The following is an 18,853-nucleotide window of genomic DNA, read 5'->3' on the forward strand; positions in this document are numbered from 1 at the left end:
CTCTCTCTCTCTCGTATTTTTTCTCTTTCGGTATTCTCTCTCCCAGGTGGCATAACCCTATCTTCCATTTCCTCTCTCACGCAAACCTCTTGTCTTTATCTCTGTGTCTGTGTTACTCCAGCGGGTGCCCATCCTACTTTGTAATCGCACCTTGCCTTGCGATTAAGTTTTTTTTTCCAGTAAACTTGCGATTACAAGTCTTAATCGCCCAATCTTGCGATTACCAAGGGTCTTGCAATTATACTCTTTTTAGAAATTATCCCTTGCAAATATCCCAACTTGCGATTACCAACCAGATCTTGTGATTAACTTTTATGTATCTTGTGATTAAAGTATCATTCGAATCTTGCGATTAAGGCTGGGATGCGATTAACCCTTCATGCGTTCATGCGATTATTCTATTTGCATCCTCATTTCTTTTCTTGAGATTAACTCATTTGTGTTCTATGCGATTAACTCTCCCGTTTGCAATTAATGGCTTTCTTGGCCTCTGTGTTGTTCTTCAAAACGCACACCAAGTGTTTGATCAAATGTCCGAGAAAGGTATGGTGCCTTGTTTGTCTTCATTCCTTTGTCTCATTCTTCAAGGCGCACACCAAGTATTCAATGAAATGTCCGAGAGATATATGGTGCCTTGATAGTCTTCTTTTTTTTTCAAGTTGAAGCCATTCAACTTGAGGGGGAGTGTTGTCATATACTTCTTCTTTTGTCGTCTTTCCTTGAGGGGGAGTGTTGTCTTTTTTCTTAATATTGTCTTCTTGAGGGAGTGTTGTCCTCTTTGTTGTCTTCTCTTGAGGGGGAGTGTTAGTATTATTTTCTTGTCGACTAGTCTTGTTATCTTCTTGTTTTCTTGTCAACTTTTCTTGTGTTTTCATCTCCGGGCTCATGTAGCCTGCATCGAGGGGGAGTGTTGTTGGGTTTTCCTTATAATCTTCGTCATGTTTGTTGTTTCATTTCCGTGTTCTTGGCGTAGTTTTATGTAGTCTTGCCATGCTTTATGCCTTATTCTTCTTTCTGGGCGATGGTTTCCTTATCGTTGGTCGGCTCTTTTACAGGCGCCGGTTTCGGTTTCCCCATCGACCTTCTTTCCAAGCGATGATTTCCTCATCATTGGTTGACTATTTTACAAGTGACGGTCTCATTTTTCCCTGTCGGCCCCTTTTTCTGGGCAATGGTTTCCTCATCGTTTGTCAGCTCTTTTACAGGTGACGGTTTCGTTTTTCCCGTCGACCTCTCTTTCCGGGCAATTGTTTTTCCATTGTTGGTTGGCTCTTTTACGGGCGGCGGTTTTCCCGTCGACCTTCTTTTCGGGCGATGTTTTCCTCATTGTTGGTCCGCTCTTCTACAGACGGCGGTTTCCTTGCAAACCTCTCTTTCCTGGCGATGGTATCCCCATCGTTGGTCGGCTCTCTTCAGGCGACGATGTTCATACTGTCAACCTTGTCTCCGGACGATGGTTTCCCCATAGTTGGTTGGTTATCTTCTCCCGACTTTTCTTCTTATCTTCAGGTGACGATGTCTATGACGTCGACCTTGTTACCTGACAATGGTTTCCCCATCATTGGTTGGTTATCTTCTCATTTTCTTCTTCTCTCTAGGTGACGGTTTTCCTGTCGACCTTGTCTCCAATGGTTTCCCCATCGGTGGTTATCTTCTCTTAGTGTTGTTCTACTTAGTTGGTGTCCCTGCTCGTGGTGCTTCGCCATTGCTCATGTGCGCACTTTGGTGTACCTATTTTGCTCGATGGATCGCTGTTATTTTCCTGTCGAGGTGTCACCGTTCGATCCTTCATGATTTGCAGATGTATTTGATGGGTTCTCATTCAGGAGGACGCTCTGTATTTGATCGTTCTCGTCGTCATGCTACTTCAGGGGCAGCTCCTTATTTGCACTTCTCTAATTTGCTAGTGAAGGTTGTTGCAGTAACTATCATCGAACACCTGATTAGACAACGTTTGATAAATTGAGTGCCATTATCAAAACAAGTCGATGTGACTAGTATAGACATACTTAAAACTAGGCATGACACACCTCAGTTTATCCTACATGTAACAGATTTGAAGCAAATCAAATAAGGCAAATTGATATGGAGAAAAATGCCTAAATTTAGGAGTATCAATACCAAAATGAGCAGGCAGAAATACAACTGGGGGCCTCTGGTTTTTTATCCAAACCATTTATCTGCTAGGCCTTGATATGGGTGGGCAAAACACACAAATCCATCTCCATCGAACGGTTCTAAAATTCCAATTCTTGAGACTGTTGATAAGCAGTCCTTTGCCCTATTATTTTCTATACAGCCAAATTGGACGCCTAGAATGGTCTGATAGGGATTTTGGTGCATGACCCATCCATGGCAATGCCTAGAAGATAAAGGGTCTGGATTATAGAACAAGTGGTCACTCTGATACATTTGCTGGCTCACATTCTCTTGGAAAAATATACACATGGATCATATAACAACTAAATATTCTTCAACAGCAAAAGATATCACTACATCCATCTCTGCATCTTGGATTTATTTCCATACCTGCCACTGCCAAGAACAATGAATCTTAAACAAGTACTTTGAAGGCAAGGTAACTAAACAAAGAAGAACAAAGAACTCCTATGGCAGCCCAAATGATAACTATCAAGATGCTCAAATGAAGCTGGTAATAACATAAACCTGTTACTTGTTGCAGCCAAGTAGAGAATATGAATTCTCCTTTAATAAAGCTTTGAAGCTACATCTTCTTTTTCCCAAATACTGCATTGGATTTTCAATTGTTGTCGAATTTTAAGTGTACATGGCTGCCATGATCGCAAGTTCAAAAGTCTACCGGACCCTTTTGCTAGCTGCTCCTTTTCATCATTTTACTGAAGCAACCATATGAATATTTTCCTCCTAGAGTATTAATGGCTTTGCCCAAGAGCCTGGAGAAGAAATGGGTTTTCTTCTATTCAGAAGCCTAAAGTGTTTTGTTATGTTTTTTTTTGGCAGGTACAAGTGTTTCGTTATGTGATGATCTGAATTCAGATATGGAGAGAACTTCTCGCTCCGAAAATAATTGGAAATTCAAGAGCACTGCAGGTATCATTCTGCTCTGATGGTTCAGAGGATGAGAGGCATACATACGATGACAGCAGAATCACCCACAGTTGATTTCTGAGATTTCTGAGATTTCTGATAGATGAAACTTCTGGCGCAGTTTCTTCACTGCTGTCTCTATTCTCTCTTGGTCCTGCAAAAAAAAATGACTTTATTAGGCAAAATGACCATAAAAACAGATATTCTGCAGCCATTCAAAAAAAAAAAAAAAACAGATATTCTGCAGCGAAAATTCCATTTGTATTTTAGTTTTAGACTAACAATTCGGTCCCAATCATTCACAACACAATGTGCTGCTATTCGTTCATGTTGGACATATGAGTGAAACAAACCTCAATCTAGACCGTCCATCAGGTGGCCAAAAAAGCTTGCTGGTTAGATGATCCTAGCCTGAGACTTGATGGACATTTGCAGGACACCAATTATTCAACATCCATCTATCCAGCGTGAATTGTTAGCAAACAACTCTTGTTATTGAAATTAAGAGATCTCTCTCATGGCCTCAGATGTAATGACTGAGCACTAGGAGGGCAGTGATTGCAGTAGAAAAAACATAAATGACTGCAGATACTGGATGGGCAATACAAAGATATGGCAGATGCTGTGAGTTTTTCTTTCACTGAGAGCTAGTATGTAGTGCAATCTAATTGCAACAATCCAATTAGATAGCAAACCCAAAATAGTCAAGAGATTTTTGCACGAGAGAGAGAGAGAGAGAGAGAGAGAGAGAGAGAGAGGAGTAATATCAGAAAAAAATAGGGTGGAAGAATTAAAAAATTAAAAAAAGAAACAATGAGAAAACGAAGAGAAAATCCAGTTCAAATCATATGATTTGGTACCATGTAAAGTGGAGAAGACAAGAAAGACATGCATAGGAGAAGAGAGAGATGAAGAAAGGAGGAGAAGCGAGAAATGAAGAAAGGAGGAGAGAATATAGAGGAGAAGTTAATAGCCTTTTTAATTGAAAACCAAGGACCTCTCTCCCCTTTTTATATATTGAGCATAACATAAGTGATGAGCCCCATCACATTAAGTCATATAAGAGTCATAAGTGATGGATTCTAACAAGTCTCAAACTTTCTGTCATATTCTTCAAAACAAAATGGAATAGCTGATGAGAGCATTGGCATCTTCTTGAGGTAGCCAAACCTAAGACGAGAACTCGGCCAAGGTAAAAGGGAGCCAACTCGAGCGAATCAATGTTTGGTGGCGCCAATTTTCCTTGAACTCGTGGGTCAAAGGAGTTTTTATTTACTTGGTAGGAAAAATCTCGGACTCGAATGCAAAGTCAGCAAGGTAAAAGAGAGTCGACATGAGCAAGTAGATGGTTGACTTGGAGTTTTTAACCAGTGACTGTGTTGAATCAAATCCAAATGCTTAAACTAGTATGCTCTTACTCTAAGTTTGTCCAAGACTATTAAGATGTATATGTTTTGTTCATATACTTGGTCAGAGAGGATAAAGCTGTGGCTCGATCTTCAGGTGTGTTTTTCTAGGATATTCAAACACTAAAAAGGGTTAAAAGTGTTTTTCTCCAAAGAAAGGGGAAGGCTATGTTTATGTGGATGTAACATTCCAAGAATTTGTGCTTCCTTTTCTTCTCTTGGGAATTCCTTCACCTTTACTTTTCCAAAAAATGACTCTAAAAAAGTCTGTTGCCTCTCCCAGTTATAGATGATGTTCGAGTGTTCTTCTTTTACAAGTTGGTGTTCATCAACAGGAATGACTCTCGGTGTGCTAGGGTATAGAGATCTTGGGCCCCTCACAGGTGGTGGCTTTTGCCTGGACCGTGGCAATGAAAAAGATCAACATGTGTGACTGCTTAAAAAGAAAAAAGATCCATCTTGCAAGCTGGTGTGTCTCTCGCAAAAGCAACAACAACACTTTAGAGCACCTAATGGTAAATTGCCCTCCCTCTTACTGACTTTGGATGTGCATATTAAAAAGTTTTGGACTATTCAGGCCACTCCAAACTTCTATAAAAAACATTACATTGGATTGGGGGCCCTTTCAAGACATATTGATAGGACGATGTAGAGATTGGTACGCTATGTGATGATACGACACTTATGGAAAGAAATGCACAAGAAGAGCGGATTGGGAAAAATAGTGCCAGACATTAAGGCCGACCTTGTAGTGTTGGCGAGACCCTGTGAAACTGGAAGGCGGTAATATTTGAAAGGAAAAATCCAAGGTGACACTGAGGTCGGATCTACACCTCTACCACCTCCCGATGGGTAAAGATGAACTTTGACAGGATTTCAAAAGGAAACCCGGATACGACGGGCATAGGCGGACTATTTTGTAATTCAGGAGGCCAAGCAATTCTCTCATTTTCAGGTCCAGTTGGTATTTATGATGCGAACGAGGCAGAAGCAAGAGTGCTGCTTTGGGGTTTGAAATGGTTTGCGATCCATGGCCGAGCAGCTGATTATTGAAGGCGACTCTTCCAACGTCGTAGCATGTGCAACAAATAAATACATTTCACAGTGAAAGAAGTCGCATATTATCGATGAAATTAGGGACCTAGTTACTCAAATCGTACCTAAGTTCCATCACAGAAGGAGATCAGCCAATGAAGATGTTGACAAGCTAGCAAAGGATGGAGCAGACAGGGGCAAGATGAAGATTCTGCAAACTGAAGCATCTCAACTCAATTCAACTCAACTCAACTCAACAAAGCCTTTGTCCCAAACTAGTTGGGGTCGGCTTAATGAATCCTTTAGAAAAATTTCATGAAGAAGGTGAAAGGAATCTAACCGGCTCTAATCCTGGCTCTAGTTGGGTTTGTCTACGTGGATCATTTTCTTCCATTCTAGCCTATCCAAGGTCATGGTCTCTGTTATGTTCGTAGCTATCAAGTCTTTCCTCACTGTTTCTACCAAAGTTGTTTTCGGTCTGCCCCTACCTCTTTCTTTTTTTCGAAAATTGACAAATTGCAGTAATATTTGAAACGGAATCGGTACCAGTTGTCCTAGCCTGCTAGTACAAATATTAGTAGGGCACCGAACATATCCAGTGTTTCTCAAAAGATAGAAAGCATCCTTCCAAAGGAAAGGATAGTGTTATCCATGCGCAATGAAGTACGCTGATTACAAATATGAAAATATTTCAAATTCCTCCCATTCTGCTCCTGCTTTGGCCAGAGTATCAGCCATCTCATTTGCCATTCACCTTCAATGTTCAAGTCTCGGATTAAGTACTCGCATGAAATCCAATATTTCTGCTACAATATCCTGCAGCCTCCACGGACCTTTTGATGATTCCGAAGCCCAAGCCACTACATCTGAGGAGTCACCTTCCACTATAAGAGGACATTGGTCATGTTCTAACGCCCACCGGAGACCAAAGAGTAATGCTCTAACCTCAGCCTCGTTAGAGTCACATATTCAACAAGGTCCCGAATATGTCATAACGACAGATCCGGAAGAGTTCCTAATGACTCCTCCGACTCCTGCTCTTCCTGGGTTACCCTTAGAGCTACCATCGAAGTTCAATTTTAGCCACCTCGTTGGCGGGCGTGACCATTTTGGTTTAGGCTTGGAGCGAATAGTTCTGTCCCATATTATTGACCACCAGTTCCTTATGATCTCACCCATACCATAAGGAGTTTGTTTCTTTGCCCTTGTCCAAGAAATCATTTCAATTTTGATATCCGAGGCAACGCGAGCCACGGTTCTACTTTTTTCCTGGAAGATACGTCTATTGGGTTCTTTCCAGACATTCCATACTATAGCATATGGAACTGTTGCCCAGAGATACCTACCCATTTCTCCAAAAGGTCCTGTGAGCCCACCTAGAGAGAAGGGAACTAATAGACTGAGGGCACACCCAGGAGATCCCAAAAGCTCCGATTGCTTTATCCATATATGGTAAGCAAAAGGGCAGTGCAACATTAGATGATCCAGGGTTTCTTCATTTTGATGACAAAGAACACACATACTTGCCATACTGAAATGTCTTTTCTTTAGCCGATCACATGTGTTAATCCTCCTGTGTATCAGTGCCCATCCAAAAGCTACTACCCTTGGTGGAGCCAATGATTTCCAAATGCGCCTCATCGGAGAGACATGACCTTCATTTAACAAAGCGAAGAAAGACATGGCAGAGAATTCCCCAGTAGAAGACGGGGTCCAGACTCTTTCATTGTCCTTATATTGCGAGCAATATGCAGATTCGAGGGAAAGTAGTCGCTGGAACTCTTGAATTTCATCATCCTTGAGGTCTCGACGCAAGCGAATATCTCAGAAACCTCTTCCCCCCTGGCCCTCTCTCACCAAATAATTAGCTACAGTCGCGTCGGGGTTCGAAGCAATTCTAAAGAGCCCCGGAAATTCGAGGCAAAATTTAGATTGACCGCCTAGAGATCCAGCCAGAATCGTACCGTCGTACCCTTTCCTACTTTGTAGCGGATTGAGCGGTCAAATTCCTCTTTTTACTCCATCAACTTGGCACGAGTCGCCTCTTCTCACTGGAGCATCCAAAGGCCTATGTTGGATATGTCCAAACCATCTTAAGCGGTGCTCTCTCATCTTCTCCTCAATTGGTGCCACCCCCACCTTTTTACGAATGTCTTCATTTTTAATTCTATCCTAAAATTTTCTTCCTTTATGTTTCAGTTTGAAAACAAAATGAAGCATAAAGGAAGAAAACTTTAGGATCTATTTTCATTTTACTGTTCTTGTACTGTTATGCGTTGGATGGTTTTGCACTTACTGTCCTTGTAACTCTGGATGATTGTAAGAAGTATCCTACTCGGGGGATGTGTTGTTCCCTGGGAGGTGGCTGCTTCTATCTGGTGGTTTTCATACTAATAAATATCTTAATTATCATTCAAAAATAATAATTCACCATTTCCAGCAATGACATGGCATCAAATAGTGTTGGATCCCTTAAATTATTGTGTTTGCTCATCCTCCTATTTCAAATGTTTGGATTCAGCCCTACCCATTGCCTTACGCAAGGGTAACCAGTTTTGCTCATCTCATCTAATTACTAAATTTGTTTCTCATAATTCTCTTTATTCATAGAAAGCATATATCACCTCTATTTCTTTTGGTGAAATTTCTTCTAGAGTTGCAAATGCCTTGTTTCACCCTAAATGGAATGACGTCATGCTTGAGAAGATGCAAGCGTTGGAAAAATTAGATCTTAGGATCAAATTGAGTTACCTAAAGGGAAACACGTAGTCGGGTGTAAATGGGTGCATACCTTGAAACACAAGCCTAATGATTCAAATGAACAACATAAATCCACATTAATGGACAAGGGGACTTGCTCAGATGTATCAGAATGATTATTAGGAAACAATTACCTCAATTGCAAAGTTAAACTCTGTAAAAGTACTTACTTCTCTTGCAGCAAACAAAGCCTACACAATACATTACTTGGACATGAAAAAGCATTCCTTCGTTGTGATCTTCAAGAAGAAATTTACATGGATCTTCCTCTTGGGCTTCAGCCAAGGGGGCAAAGGCTAAAATATTTTGGTTACAAAAGGCGATCCATGGCCAAAGGAAGTCCTCAATCTTGCTTTGATAGCTTCACTTCTGCCATAACTCACATAGGGTACAAAAGAAGTGCTGATCTTCTATGTTTGTAAAAAGAGATAGCATGAACTAAAACAACGGATAATTCCCATCCATTTCAAAAAAACAAAAACAAAGCATAATTCCCATCCTAGCCAGGATCTAAAATATTATCTTGGCAAGTTCTTTGATATCAAAGACTCTGGCCCTTTGAAATACTTCTTAGGGATCGAAGTTGCTTTGTCAAAACATTGGATTTTTATTTCTCAACGTATTATGTCCTTGATTTGCTAAGGGGCCAGGTAATAGGAATAGGAGCAAAACTGGATGAGACTCCCATGGAACAAATCATAAGCTTCTAGATTAGCAAGGGAATTGGAGAGTGACTTAGGTTCTTATCAAAGACTTGTTGAACACACGACACATCTTACTATAGGTTCTTATCAAAGACTTGTTAAAAACATGACACATCTTACGATACTCGCCCATATATTGCATATGCTTGCAAAGTGAGTGATCAATCAATTCATGCATGTCCCATGAAGGCCCGAACTGCTCATCTTGATGAGGTACTCAAAAATCCTTAAGTACATAAAGGCAGCTTTAGGAAAAGAGATTTTACTATACCAATCATGGTCTTATGGATGTAGAGAGATTACTTAGATTTTAACATGGCTATCCCTCAGAAGGATCAACAATCTACTAGTGGGCACTGTTCATTTTTTGGAGATAAATTTAGTCAGTTGAAAGCAATGTTAAAAACTTGTACTCAGACAAAACTCGCAAAGGTAAAACAAGTCGACTCGGGCAAGTCATTGATTGACACGATGAGTTTCATATTGACTCGGTCGAGTAAAAGGAGTATTTGGTTGATATGGTAAGACCAAAACCGAGCTAAGCCGGCAAAGTCAATAACTAAGGAGTTTTTAAACAATGCGTAGATGAGTGCAAGTAATTGTTGGTAAACAACTGTTAAATCAGAAATACAGGGCTCAGCACAAACAATTTGGTTTCAAGCTCCCATAAATTACTTTTCATAATTTAGCAACAATCACATTACTTAAGTTACATTATGCATAAAAACGTTGAATACTACTTTGTCATGTTGAATACTACTTTGTCCAAGAAAATGTAGCTGCTAAGATCATTATTGTTCCATTTCATGAAAATCTGAAAATCAACTTCCATCCTTAGCAAAGCAGTTAGGCAGAAACGACACAACACTGGCACTATAACTGAATACTTTTTTTTTGAAATGGCTAAACTGGACAACAAAGTAGATACTGGCACTAGAACTGAATACTTAATGAATGTTTTTGTTAGTTGATCATAATTCAAATACATGACACACTTGTAAAATTGCCTGCAGTGCCACTCATTTGTCAAAATGAGAGTAGCATAAGAGTCTTGTAGATGCTACAACTAATATATTCTTAATTCCTTTGTCTAAGTTAAATTTAGTTAATTTTCATAATTCTTTTTTATTTGTCCTTTTCCTTATCCATATCCACATCATGGTTTTCCTGTCCATATCTAGCACGCATGCACATAAGGGTTGTTTGGGCATGATAGAACGTGACATGATATATGAAAACTTCAGCACAAGAGAAATGGATAATATAGTATGTATTCCTTGTGTGTTACCATATGTAGGTAATTAGGTTCTTAGCTTAAGAATACAAACTTTTGTCTCCACAAAAAGTTAAACACATCATTATAGATGTAAAACATCATAAAATGCTTGTTGAAACTAATATACCTTCCCGACAAAACTGACTACAAGAGCCCCAATTCTGGATTCACGGTAAGACCCTACATTTTGAAAACAAACATCAGGGTCATTGAAGAGAATACATGCATTACTTCCCAAAAGTATCAATAATGTTGGTATTATTACCAATGTAAAGATCTGGAAATTCAAGACAGAACTTTGATAGAAATGGAGCAGCTTTTACCTGCATCACATATATCAGAAACACGAATAGATTACCTTCTCAGAACAGAATGTGATACATACGTATACACCCAAGAATAAACTTGACCAGGTGGACTGGACAAAATGCAAGAAAATACTAAAGATTGTAATGCAACAACTCCATGTATTTGACAAAAAAAAATAACAACATTGAACTGAAAATGAAACATACAATACTTCCTTTAGAAGGGAATGGGGCAACGGCTTACCTAGTCTCAAATAAAATGAATCATCTGCGCAGATGCACATCTATCCACTCTTAACAATAGCCACAAACAACATCTATGGGAACATGAAAACCACTTTAATCTTATTGGCTTTAAAGATACGCAGGTAACAATTAAGGACACTAAGCTTTGTAATGAACGTGACTCCTTTCCAGTCCTAGAGTGCGTCGCACCCAAACCTTAATTTTCTGGTTGATTTTTTATTCCTTCTTTCAGTTTTTTTATCCGGTGCAAAGTCTAGACCGAGCCAAGTACAAATCAAAAGGGTGTAGATACAAAAATTGGGTGTAAAGAGAGAGACAAGTAGAATACAAATAATATAATATTTGACGAGGAGTTTGTGTGCTGTTTTAGGTTTTTTTTTTTTTTTTGTAGTGGTTGGGGGGGGGGGGGGGGGGGGGGTGTAACAACATAGTTAAAGAAGAGTTAAAAATAAAATAAGATTTAATTTTTAAAGAGATAAATACAATATGCAATTATAAAACAGCGTCACACGTCTGGAAGTAACAGACGGATTTTTGAGGAAATAAGCAAAACTTATGCTCGACTGGCTTCGGACATCAAAGTTGAATTAGTCTCATAGACAAAGACTAAGAAAAGAATCCCCTATGGGATGGGAGACCTTATAAGAAATTGGTGTTCAGTTATATGGGACAGAACAATCAGAACCAGTGTTCCACCACCACTGGAGTGGTTGAAACTTAACTTTGATGGTTGTTCCCTCGGTAATCCGGGGAAGGCTGGCATAGGGGGAGTCATTAGAAATTCTAGCACATCAATAGTTATGACTTTTTCAGGACCGGCTGGTATCTGTGATGCAAACAAAGCAAAAATCAGGGCTCTCCTATTCGGGCTGCGGTGGGCTTTCGAGAACAATCAACGTCCTCTAATCGTTGAAGGTGACTCTACAAATGCCATAGCCTGGGCCTCTGGTTTTTCAAAGGGACCCTGGAAACTGCATGAATTGGTCGCCGAAATATTGGATCTGATTAGGGTACTTGAACCGAGGATTGAACATCGTAGGCGATTGGCGAATGAAATAGCTTCCTTTTTGTAAGCCCATTCCAGGCTGCTGAAAGGAAGGAGTAGTCTTGGATATTGTACTTTTCTTTATTTTGGCATCTTTGAAATGGCCTCGGGTATGCCCGTGCCTTTAATCTTTAATATTTTGTAAAGCAGGGTGGGACTCTTGGTCCCGAATGCTATCTTAATATTAATGAAATATGTCATTTTTCAAAAAATAAATAAATAAATAAAATAGTGTCACACTAGACACAGTAACAAATTGGTTGAGACACTCACATTAAGTGTGACACTTCTAGCAGTACGTTTACAAGTGTCGACAGGCATGTCAGTGTTGACATGCATGTCAATAGTAAATTAAAAGTGTTAGCTATATATATATATTTAAGAGAGAGAGAGAGAGAGAGAGAGAGAGAGGTAGAGGAATGATCCAATGCTTCCTGGATGCATCGTATAACCATGCTTCCTAGCCATGTTGTTCACATAGTGCACACCTTGATTGAGATGAGCCATTCACATAGTAGGTTCCAAGCCATGTCGTGCACCTGATTGAGATGAACCACTCACATGGTAGGCTTCACCATAAATTGGCTATATGAACCATTTTAACCATCTTTTAATTTCACTTATTGGTCATTGAATCAAGACCATTTTATGTTCATATTTTGCATTGTCTTTTTTATGGATCTTGATCGGATTCTGAGTATCACCCAATCACAACATTTTTTTTTAATGCTCCAATCATAGCAATTTTTAGGCATTGACTATTCATCATAAAAAATTTCTAAAGGATCCATTAGCCTGCCCCAACAGGTTTGGGACAAAGGCTTAGTTGAGATGAGTTGAGTTGAGTTGAGTTGAGTTGACTATTTAAGGAGAGGTCAACTAAATGAATGGCTTACAGCAATCATGGTTAGCCTCATATGTACGATGGAGACTAGGAAGAATGGCAATACAGTGCATCTAGGATGCATGAGATCATTCCTCACATGATATGATATGATATATAAAGAAAATGAGATGACACAAACATATGTAGTTTTTAAGAGAACTACGATAGCCTTCTTCAATTCAGTAGCCGGTTATGCATCAGTCCGAAGAGTGAATAGAGCTGATTTGGGGTATCTTCTTTTCTCTATTTCTAAGTTCTTTTATCTCTTTGAGATCTTGGGTTAGTTTCAAATCTGTCCTAAATTTGCATCATTTCTTCTCCTTCAATGTGATTCATTAATAAGAAAAGGCACAAAAGCCAAGACAAAAAAAAAACAAAAACAAAAGGAAGAAAAATAAAATAAAAACTAAATGGTACCTCGCCCCAAATAGCTTCGTCATTGAATGTCAATGTCAGCAAGCTTATCAACGTTGGTGTTAGCTTCATGATGGATATGAGTAAATCTCAACCATTGAGGAGCAAAGGGTCTCTATTTCCCAGACTAAACATGAAAATATCCATCGTGGGCAAGCGTCTTTTCTCGGACATTTAATAGTGGTCAAACAGTCACCTCCTTCTTAGATTCTAGGAGACCGAAAATCTGACATGCATTCAAATCCAAACCATACTATGATTTCTACATCAATCACTTGATCATTGCTACAAAACCTACATGTAAAATATTATATTTCCATTAGGATCTCATATGATCTCCTGAAGCCAATGTATTTTGTGGAAGGAAGCTGGCTTACGTATATCCTCTCCTTTTAGTCGAGTGGCGTTTCGCTCCTTCACCTTACGGTCAAGTGGCTTACTTATCTTCTCTCCTTTTAGTCGAGTGGCTTCGCTTCTCCAGTAGACAAAATAGTTCACGACCTTAATCCAGTTTTCTAGGAATCTCGCGTCGTACAATGCGCTGGTTTTTTGGTTTACGAACAACCGCCTCTCCATCAGGTGTAAGGGTCTATCTTGAGTGGCATAGGGATTCTTCTTACTATAGTATCGACAGAGGCTACTGGACTGTGCCTTCAACGGCAGGAGGTTATAGTAATGGAGGTCGCTATAGACTATTGTGAGATCAAACTCTAGCAAAAGAATGAAGGATTAGAAGTGAAATAAGGCCTAGCTGTATGTACTTCCTTGGTATCCAACAAAAAGTGCACTTTGATTTCATTCCTATTGCTCTTAGTATACACCTTGAAAGCCAGTGATTACTGACAAAGAAGTAGATGCTCAGGCCCGCAATAGAAAGAGTTTGCGGAGCCCCTGACTACACTGAATGAAACTTCGGAATGGAATCCTCCTTGAGGGCCAACCCGGAGATCAAAGCATTTATAACTAAGCATTGGGGCAAATACTTGATAGCCAACCTTATACTCAACTACAAGCCTACAACCATAAAAAATAAGCTTGAACCAAGCAATTGTGTGTGTGAGAGTGGTGTTTTTTTTTTTGTTTTTTTTTTTTTCTGTGTTGTGCTGTGTGTGTGTGTGTGTGTCGTGGGTGGGGGGGTTGAAACCAAAAGAAAGCAGTAATTTTTATATAAAATACAATTGCAGATTTACTTATTTCTGGACAGACAACATTTCTTTCTTTTTTCTTTGGTCCTTTGCATTGAAATAACAAATTAAAAAAATGATATGATTCAACCTGGGTGTCTTTGGTTTTTTTTTTTTTTTTTGGGCTGGGGGTGGGGGGATCACAAATGAGAGGCACATGCATCAACCCGATCATCTATTAAGGAGCACAAAGTAATATCTTTAAAGTGATTTGTTTTTCTTCCCTCTCTAGGATCTCAATGTTTATATCATTAATGATTTTATGAATGTTAGATCACCAGTAAGAATCGTTTCTTCCATGACTACCAGGAGAAAGGTGACTAATCCAAGATACGGATCAAAATCTAAACCATAGTTGCCGATTCCATTATGTAAAGACCCGGCCCCACACGGGCCTAGAAAGTTAATAACCTTAATTCAATCTGGACCGTAGATCTCCAGACCAAAAATCACAATGTGTTTTCGATTTTTTTAGTATAACCAAATTTTAGAGCATCAAATCTTGTCCGTTCGACATGATTTTGGTCCCGGTAGATGGATATTTCAAATACCTATCCATCTGACCCAGGATTTAGCGATTCAAACGTGATTTGAGCAAGTTATGACCCTTTTTCTATCAGGGCTAGGCATAGTTACGAGTTTTGTCTTATTAGTTTAGTTGTTAACTTTGACAAGTACACCCATAGGGAGTTTAATAAAGATGGACTCTTGCAAATTGTGGAAGACTTGGATTAAAAAACTAACCTTTAACATTAAATCTAATTGGGAAACCCACTTTAAGCACAAAACTCATTAGCTATTAAAAACCCAAAACATGGGCTTTTGCTACCTTACTTGTGCACGTCCAAAAACATGAGAGAGAGAGAGAGAGAGAAAAAAAAGAAGAAAAGAAAAGGAAAAGGAGAAGAGGGATTGATCTTCAAACCCTAATCTTGTTTCGAGTAAGTGCCTAAAATCATTCTCTATGTGTTTCTGTTTGTGATTCATGGTGTTTGATTTTTTATTTCCTTAAATCTCTTTCGAATTAGGGTTCAAAGCTGTTTTTCCTTCGACTCAAGATTTTCTTATGATCTTTAAATGTAAAAGAAGATTTTCATGGAAGACAATTCGTGTGCATGATCCATAGTATATATATATATATATATATATATATATATATATATGTGTGTGTGTGTGTGTGTGTGTGTGTGTGTGTGTGTGTGTGTGTGTGATATTTTTTTATAAAAATCAGATCATGTGTGTCTTATTTTAAGCCCTGTGTCTGTCCATTTTTGTCCTCCACAAATGGGGGGTTAGGATGATCCTATGGAGCTGATTTTTGGTACACCCCCTATCTATGATAAGGCCTTGCAAATGAATGGTTTGGATCACTCTCCAAAATGTGGGACCCATGTGATTGGGCAAGCTAGCTCACCATAAGTTTGGTGAGCTTAAGCTCACCAACAGTTTCCTCATATATATATATATATATATATATATATATATATATATATATATATATATGTGTGAAATAAATATAATAGAAGCTTTGGTTTTCCACAAATTTCATCATGTGCATGCTATATATATATATATACTAAAGAATTGTTTCCTAAATATTACAAAGCACGTGTGTGATTTGAATATGAAATAGCAACTGTTTTTCTTCCAAACAGTGTGATTTATTTGATGTAAAAATCATGTCCTTCAAAAATCAGCCCATAGGTGATATGCTTGATAAATCATATAATTATTTTTCTTTCGGAGAAAGACCTAGTGTTTGTATAAATTGTTCGTACTTGTCTTTTTTGTTAAAAACAGCACTTAATATGATTTTGCCCAAGTACATATACACATACATATATATATTATATATGTATTATGCAAATAATTAAGAATCTGATCAGTATATGAATTACGCATAGGTATTAATACCCGTGAGTGTATCCTTTGGATGTGTGACACTGAAATCTTTGGGAATAGAATTTAAAGAACAAAACCTAAAAAGTTATGACTCTCCAACTATGCTAGGGTCAGAGTTAAAGTATAATTTAACAGGAAACTTAGTGTGTGTACATGATTTTTGTTTCAAATTTGGTAGCACATTCGACTTTGTCCTCTGACATTAAGGATTTCTCACTCTCACACCACAAGTAATTAAGGTAGGTGACGGTGCCCTTAACTTGTACTCTTAAGCAATGATTGATTTATATGCATGCAATGAAAATTCTTAGTAGACATAGAATTGTTTACGCTAATGAGGTAGTTAAGATGATTGTTTCTTATTAATATGCATCTCGCTCTCGTGTTTGGTTATATTAGTAGCATGCAACAAATATTGGAAAATGATGCCATGCCAATAGCTTACAAAAGATAAAGATGAATGTTATGATTCTTTATTAAAGGAAAAGGAAAAATGTGGGAAGCAAGAAAATTGCTAAAAATATCTTTAAGATATTGAAAAACAAAAGATATGGATGATATGCCAGAAAAAACTGGTAAGAAACAAAGGCATTGGGAAAATAATTTGGTGGATTGGGCGGAGATATGAGTCGTCCAGGAATAGTGAAATTCCAAGCCGACGTTGGGTTTTAGCGCACCCCCTTGGCGGTAAATGCATCCTCTTAGACGATGATGTCAAGAGGCGGAGTGGTTATTAAGCACGTCGTAAAAAGTCCTTCATGCCCACTACCTGTAGACGATGGTAGTAGAACATATTGGAGCCAAGGTAACAAGCTATGAGGAGCTGGATTGCCTTGGGGAGTCGTCTCATGCATTAAATTAATAATAAACATAAACCTCTTAATTGTAAAATGTTGGATGTTTTATGAGATCAGTAGATTCACATTCGATGGATATTATAGCGTGTTCCTTTATTAATATTTCATATTTCAATTTGAAATAATTGTTATCACATGTTCACTATTGAATTGATTTGTATGCTTTTAAATTCAAGAGTTCTTTAATTGTATTTGTTTAGGTACCGAATTAATCTACATAGTTCTTTGAACTAACACCAAAACACCCCCACAGGTTTGGCTACAATTGATCACATTGAGACAAATGCTAATGAGGAAATCGAGAAAAAAAGGGGGTGTGCAAGAGCGAGGATAGAGTAATTGGTGTGGCCGTGTGGCCTTGATGGATATTCGTATTTTTCTAAGTTTGTTTTTATTTTTGGTAATTAAATCGAATCTTTTTTTTTCTTTTTTTCTGTTTCTTTTTTTTTTGAATAGTTAATTAAATCGAATCTTCTTGTTAGTTTCTTTAACAAGCTTTTAATGGAGTTTTCAAATTTGTTAAAAAAAACTGTTGTCATTTGTTAACAGTCCGGGTTTAGAGTTATCTGAAAATGCGGGTCGTTACACATTCCATTTCAACCGGAATGGACGAAACAATTTGTACCGGTCCATAAACCGGAACAAAATCACCCCATATTCCGTTTTGCCCAAGATCCTGCCTCGTCCCGGACTGTACCGGTTTATTCCGGTTGAAAATAGGCGAAATGACCTGTAATACTCAACTTTTTTAAAAAAATATATTATAGAAATGCCATCTAAAAGTTATATTTCTATGTTTTACTGTTTGCCCTTATTTTTTAGCCGTTTTAATTGTTTTCTTTTTCTTTTCTTTTCTTTTTTTTGAAAAATGGCAGCGAATTTTGTTAAAGAGAGAACCGAAATGGTCAAGATACAACCAAAGGAAGAGCATACAATATCACAAAATAAACTACATGAAGATTATCACGGCGGAAGGGAGTCGAAGAGAGCTAGAGATTCCTTGAATACTCCTTCTCTAGCTAAACTATCTGCCACCTCATTTGCAGAGCTCCGAACATGATTAAACTCAACCTCCATGGACCTCACCCAATCAAACATTTCATCAAACAACCTATCAAATCTCCAAGGAGGTTTATGAGATCCTTTTAGGCAACGGATGCCATTAGATAAATATCCTTCTACCACTACATTATCAAGGTGAAATTTCGTGAGAAACTCCAAACCTTGATATATTGCACGCACCTCTGCCTGAGGCATCCGTCGTCCCAATAGGCCCCGCAAAAGCCCAAAGAACCTCGTCGGGCTCATTCCTGAGAACTCCCTCAACTCCTGCTGGACCTGGGTTCCCCAAGCTAGAGCCATCAAAGTAAAGCTATATATTCGAGCCGTTGGACTATTTTACAGTCGTTTAGGGTATTTTCCATCCTTTTGCCTCCCCAAATGAGAAAAAACCTACATAAACCCATCCGGCTTATGGCAACCCCTAGAAGGTGATACCTTATGTTTGACATTTGAACGTGTTAACAGTAGGCGTGAGTACTGGACAACTTAAGTGGGGTCATTTTAGTCATTTCATGTAGCCCTATTCCAATATAAATATATATATATATATATATATATTACACTTTCGTGGGGAAGAGATTGATTCTCTCTCTCTCACACACACATTCACGCCATCTTCTCATTCTCTCCTCTACTGTCTCTCAACTACACCATGTAAGAATGTAAGATGGTATCAGAGCTAAAGGTTAGAGATGTTAC

The 18,853-nt window shown here is 38.5% G+C and overlaps 1 protein-coding gene across 2 annotated transcripts in view; it reads right to left on the reverse strand.

The window, feature by feature from the left end:
* Nucleotides 1–2,454: 2,454 nt before the first annotated feature.
* Nucleotides 2,455–18,853, reverse strand: part of LOC143854748 (phosphoadenosine phosphosulfate (PAPS) reductase family protein) — a 63,230-nt gene continuing 46,831 nt past the window's right edge. For both annotated transcript variants that reach the window (XM_077364855.1, XM_077364854.1), the window contains exons 15-17: nucleotides 10,516–10,573; nucleotides 10,378–10,430; nucleotides 2,455–3,223 (exon numbers count right to left, since the gene is read on the reverse strand). In XM_077364855.1, coding sequence (XP_077220970.1) covers nucleotides 3,131–3,223; nucleotides 10,378–10,430; nucleotides 10,516–10,573 — 204 coding nt within the window. In that variant the 3' untranslated portion in view covers nucleotides 2,455–3,130. The remainder of the gene's footprint in view (nucleotides 3,224–10,377; nucleotides 10,431–10,515; nucleotides 10,574–18,853) is intronic.

The sequence above is a fragment of the Tasmannia lanceolata genome, unplaced genomic scaffold (genome assembly GCF_043159265.1).
Source record: "Tasmannia lanceolata isolate RefF3 unplaced genomic scaffold, GAP_Taslan_0.1 ptg000020l, whole genome shotgun sequence".
Classification (NCBI taxonomy): Eukaryota; Viridiplantae; Streptophyta; class Magnoliopsida; order Canellales; family Winteraceae; genus Tasmannia; species Tasmannia lanceolata.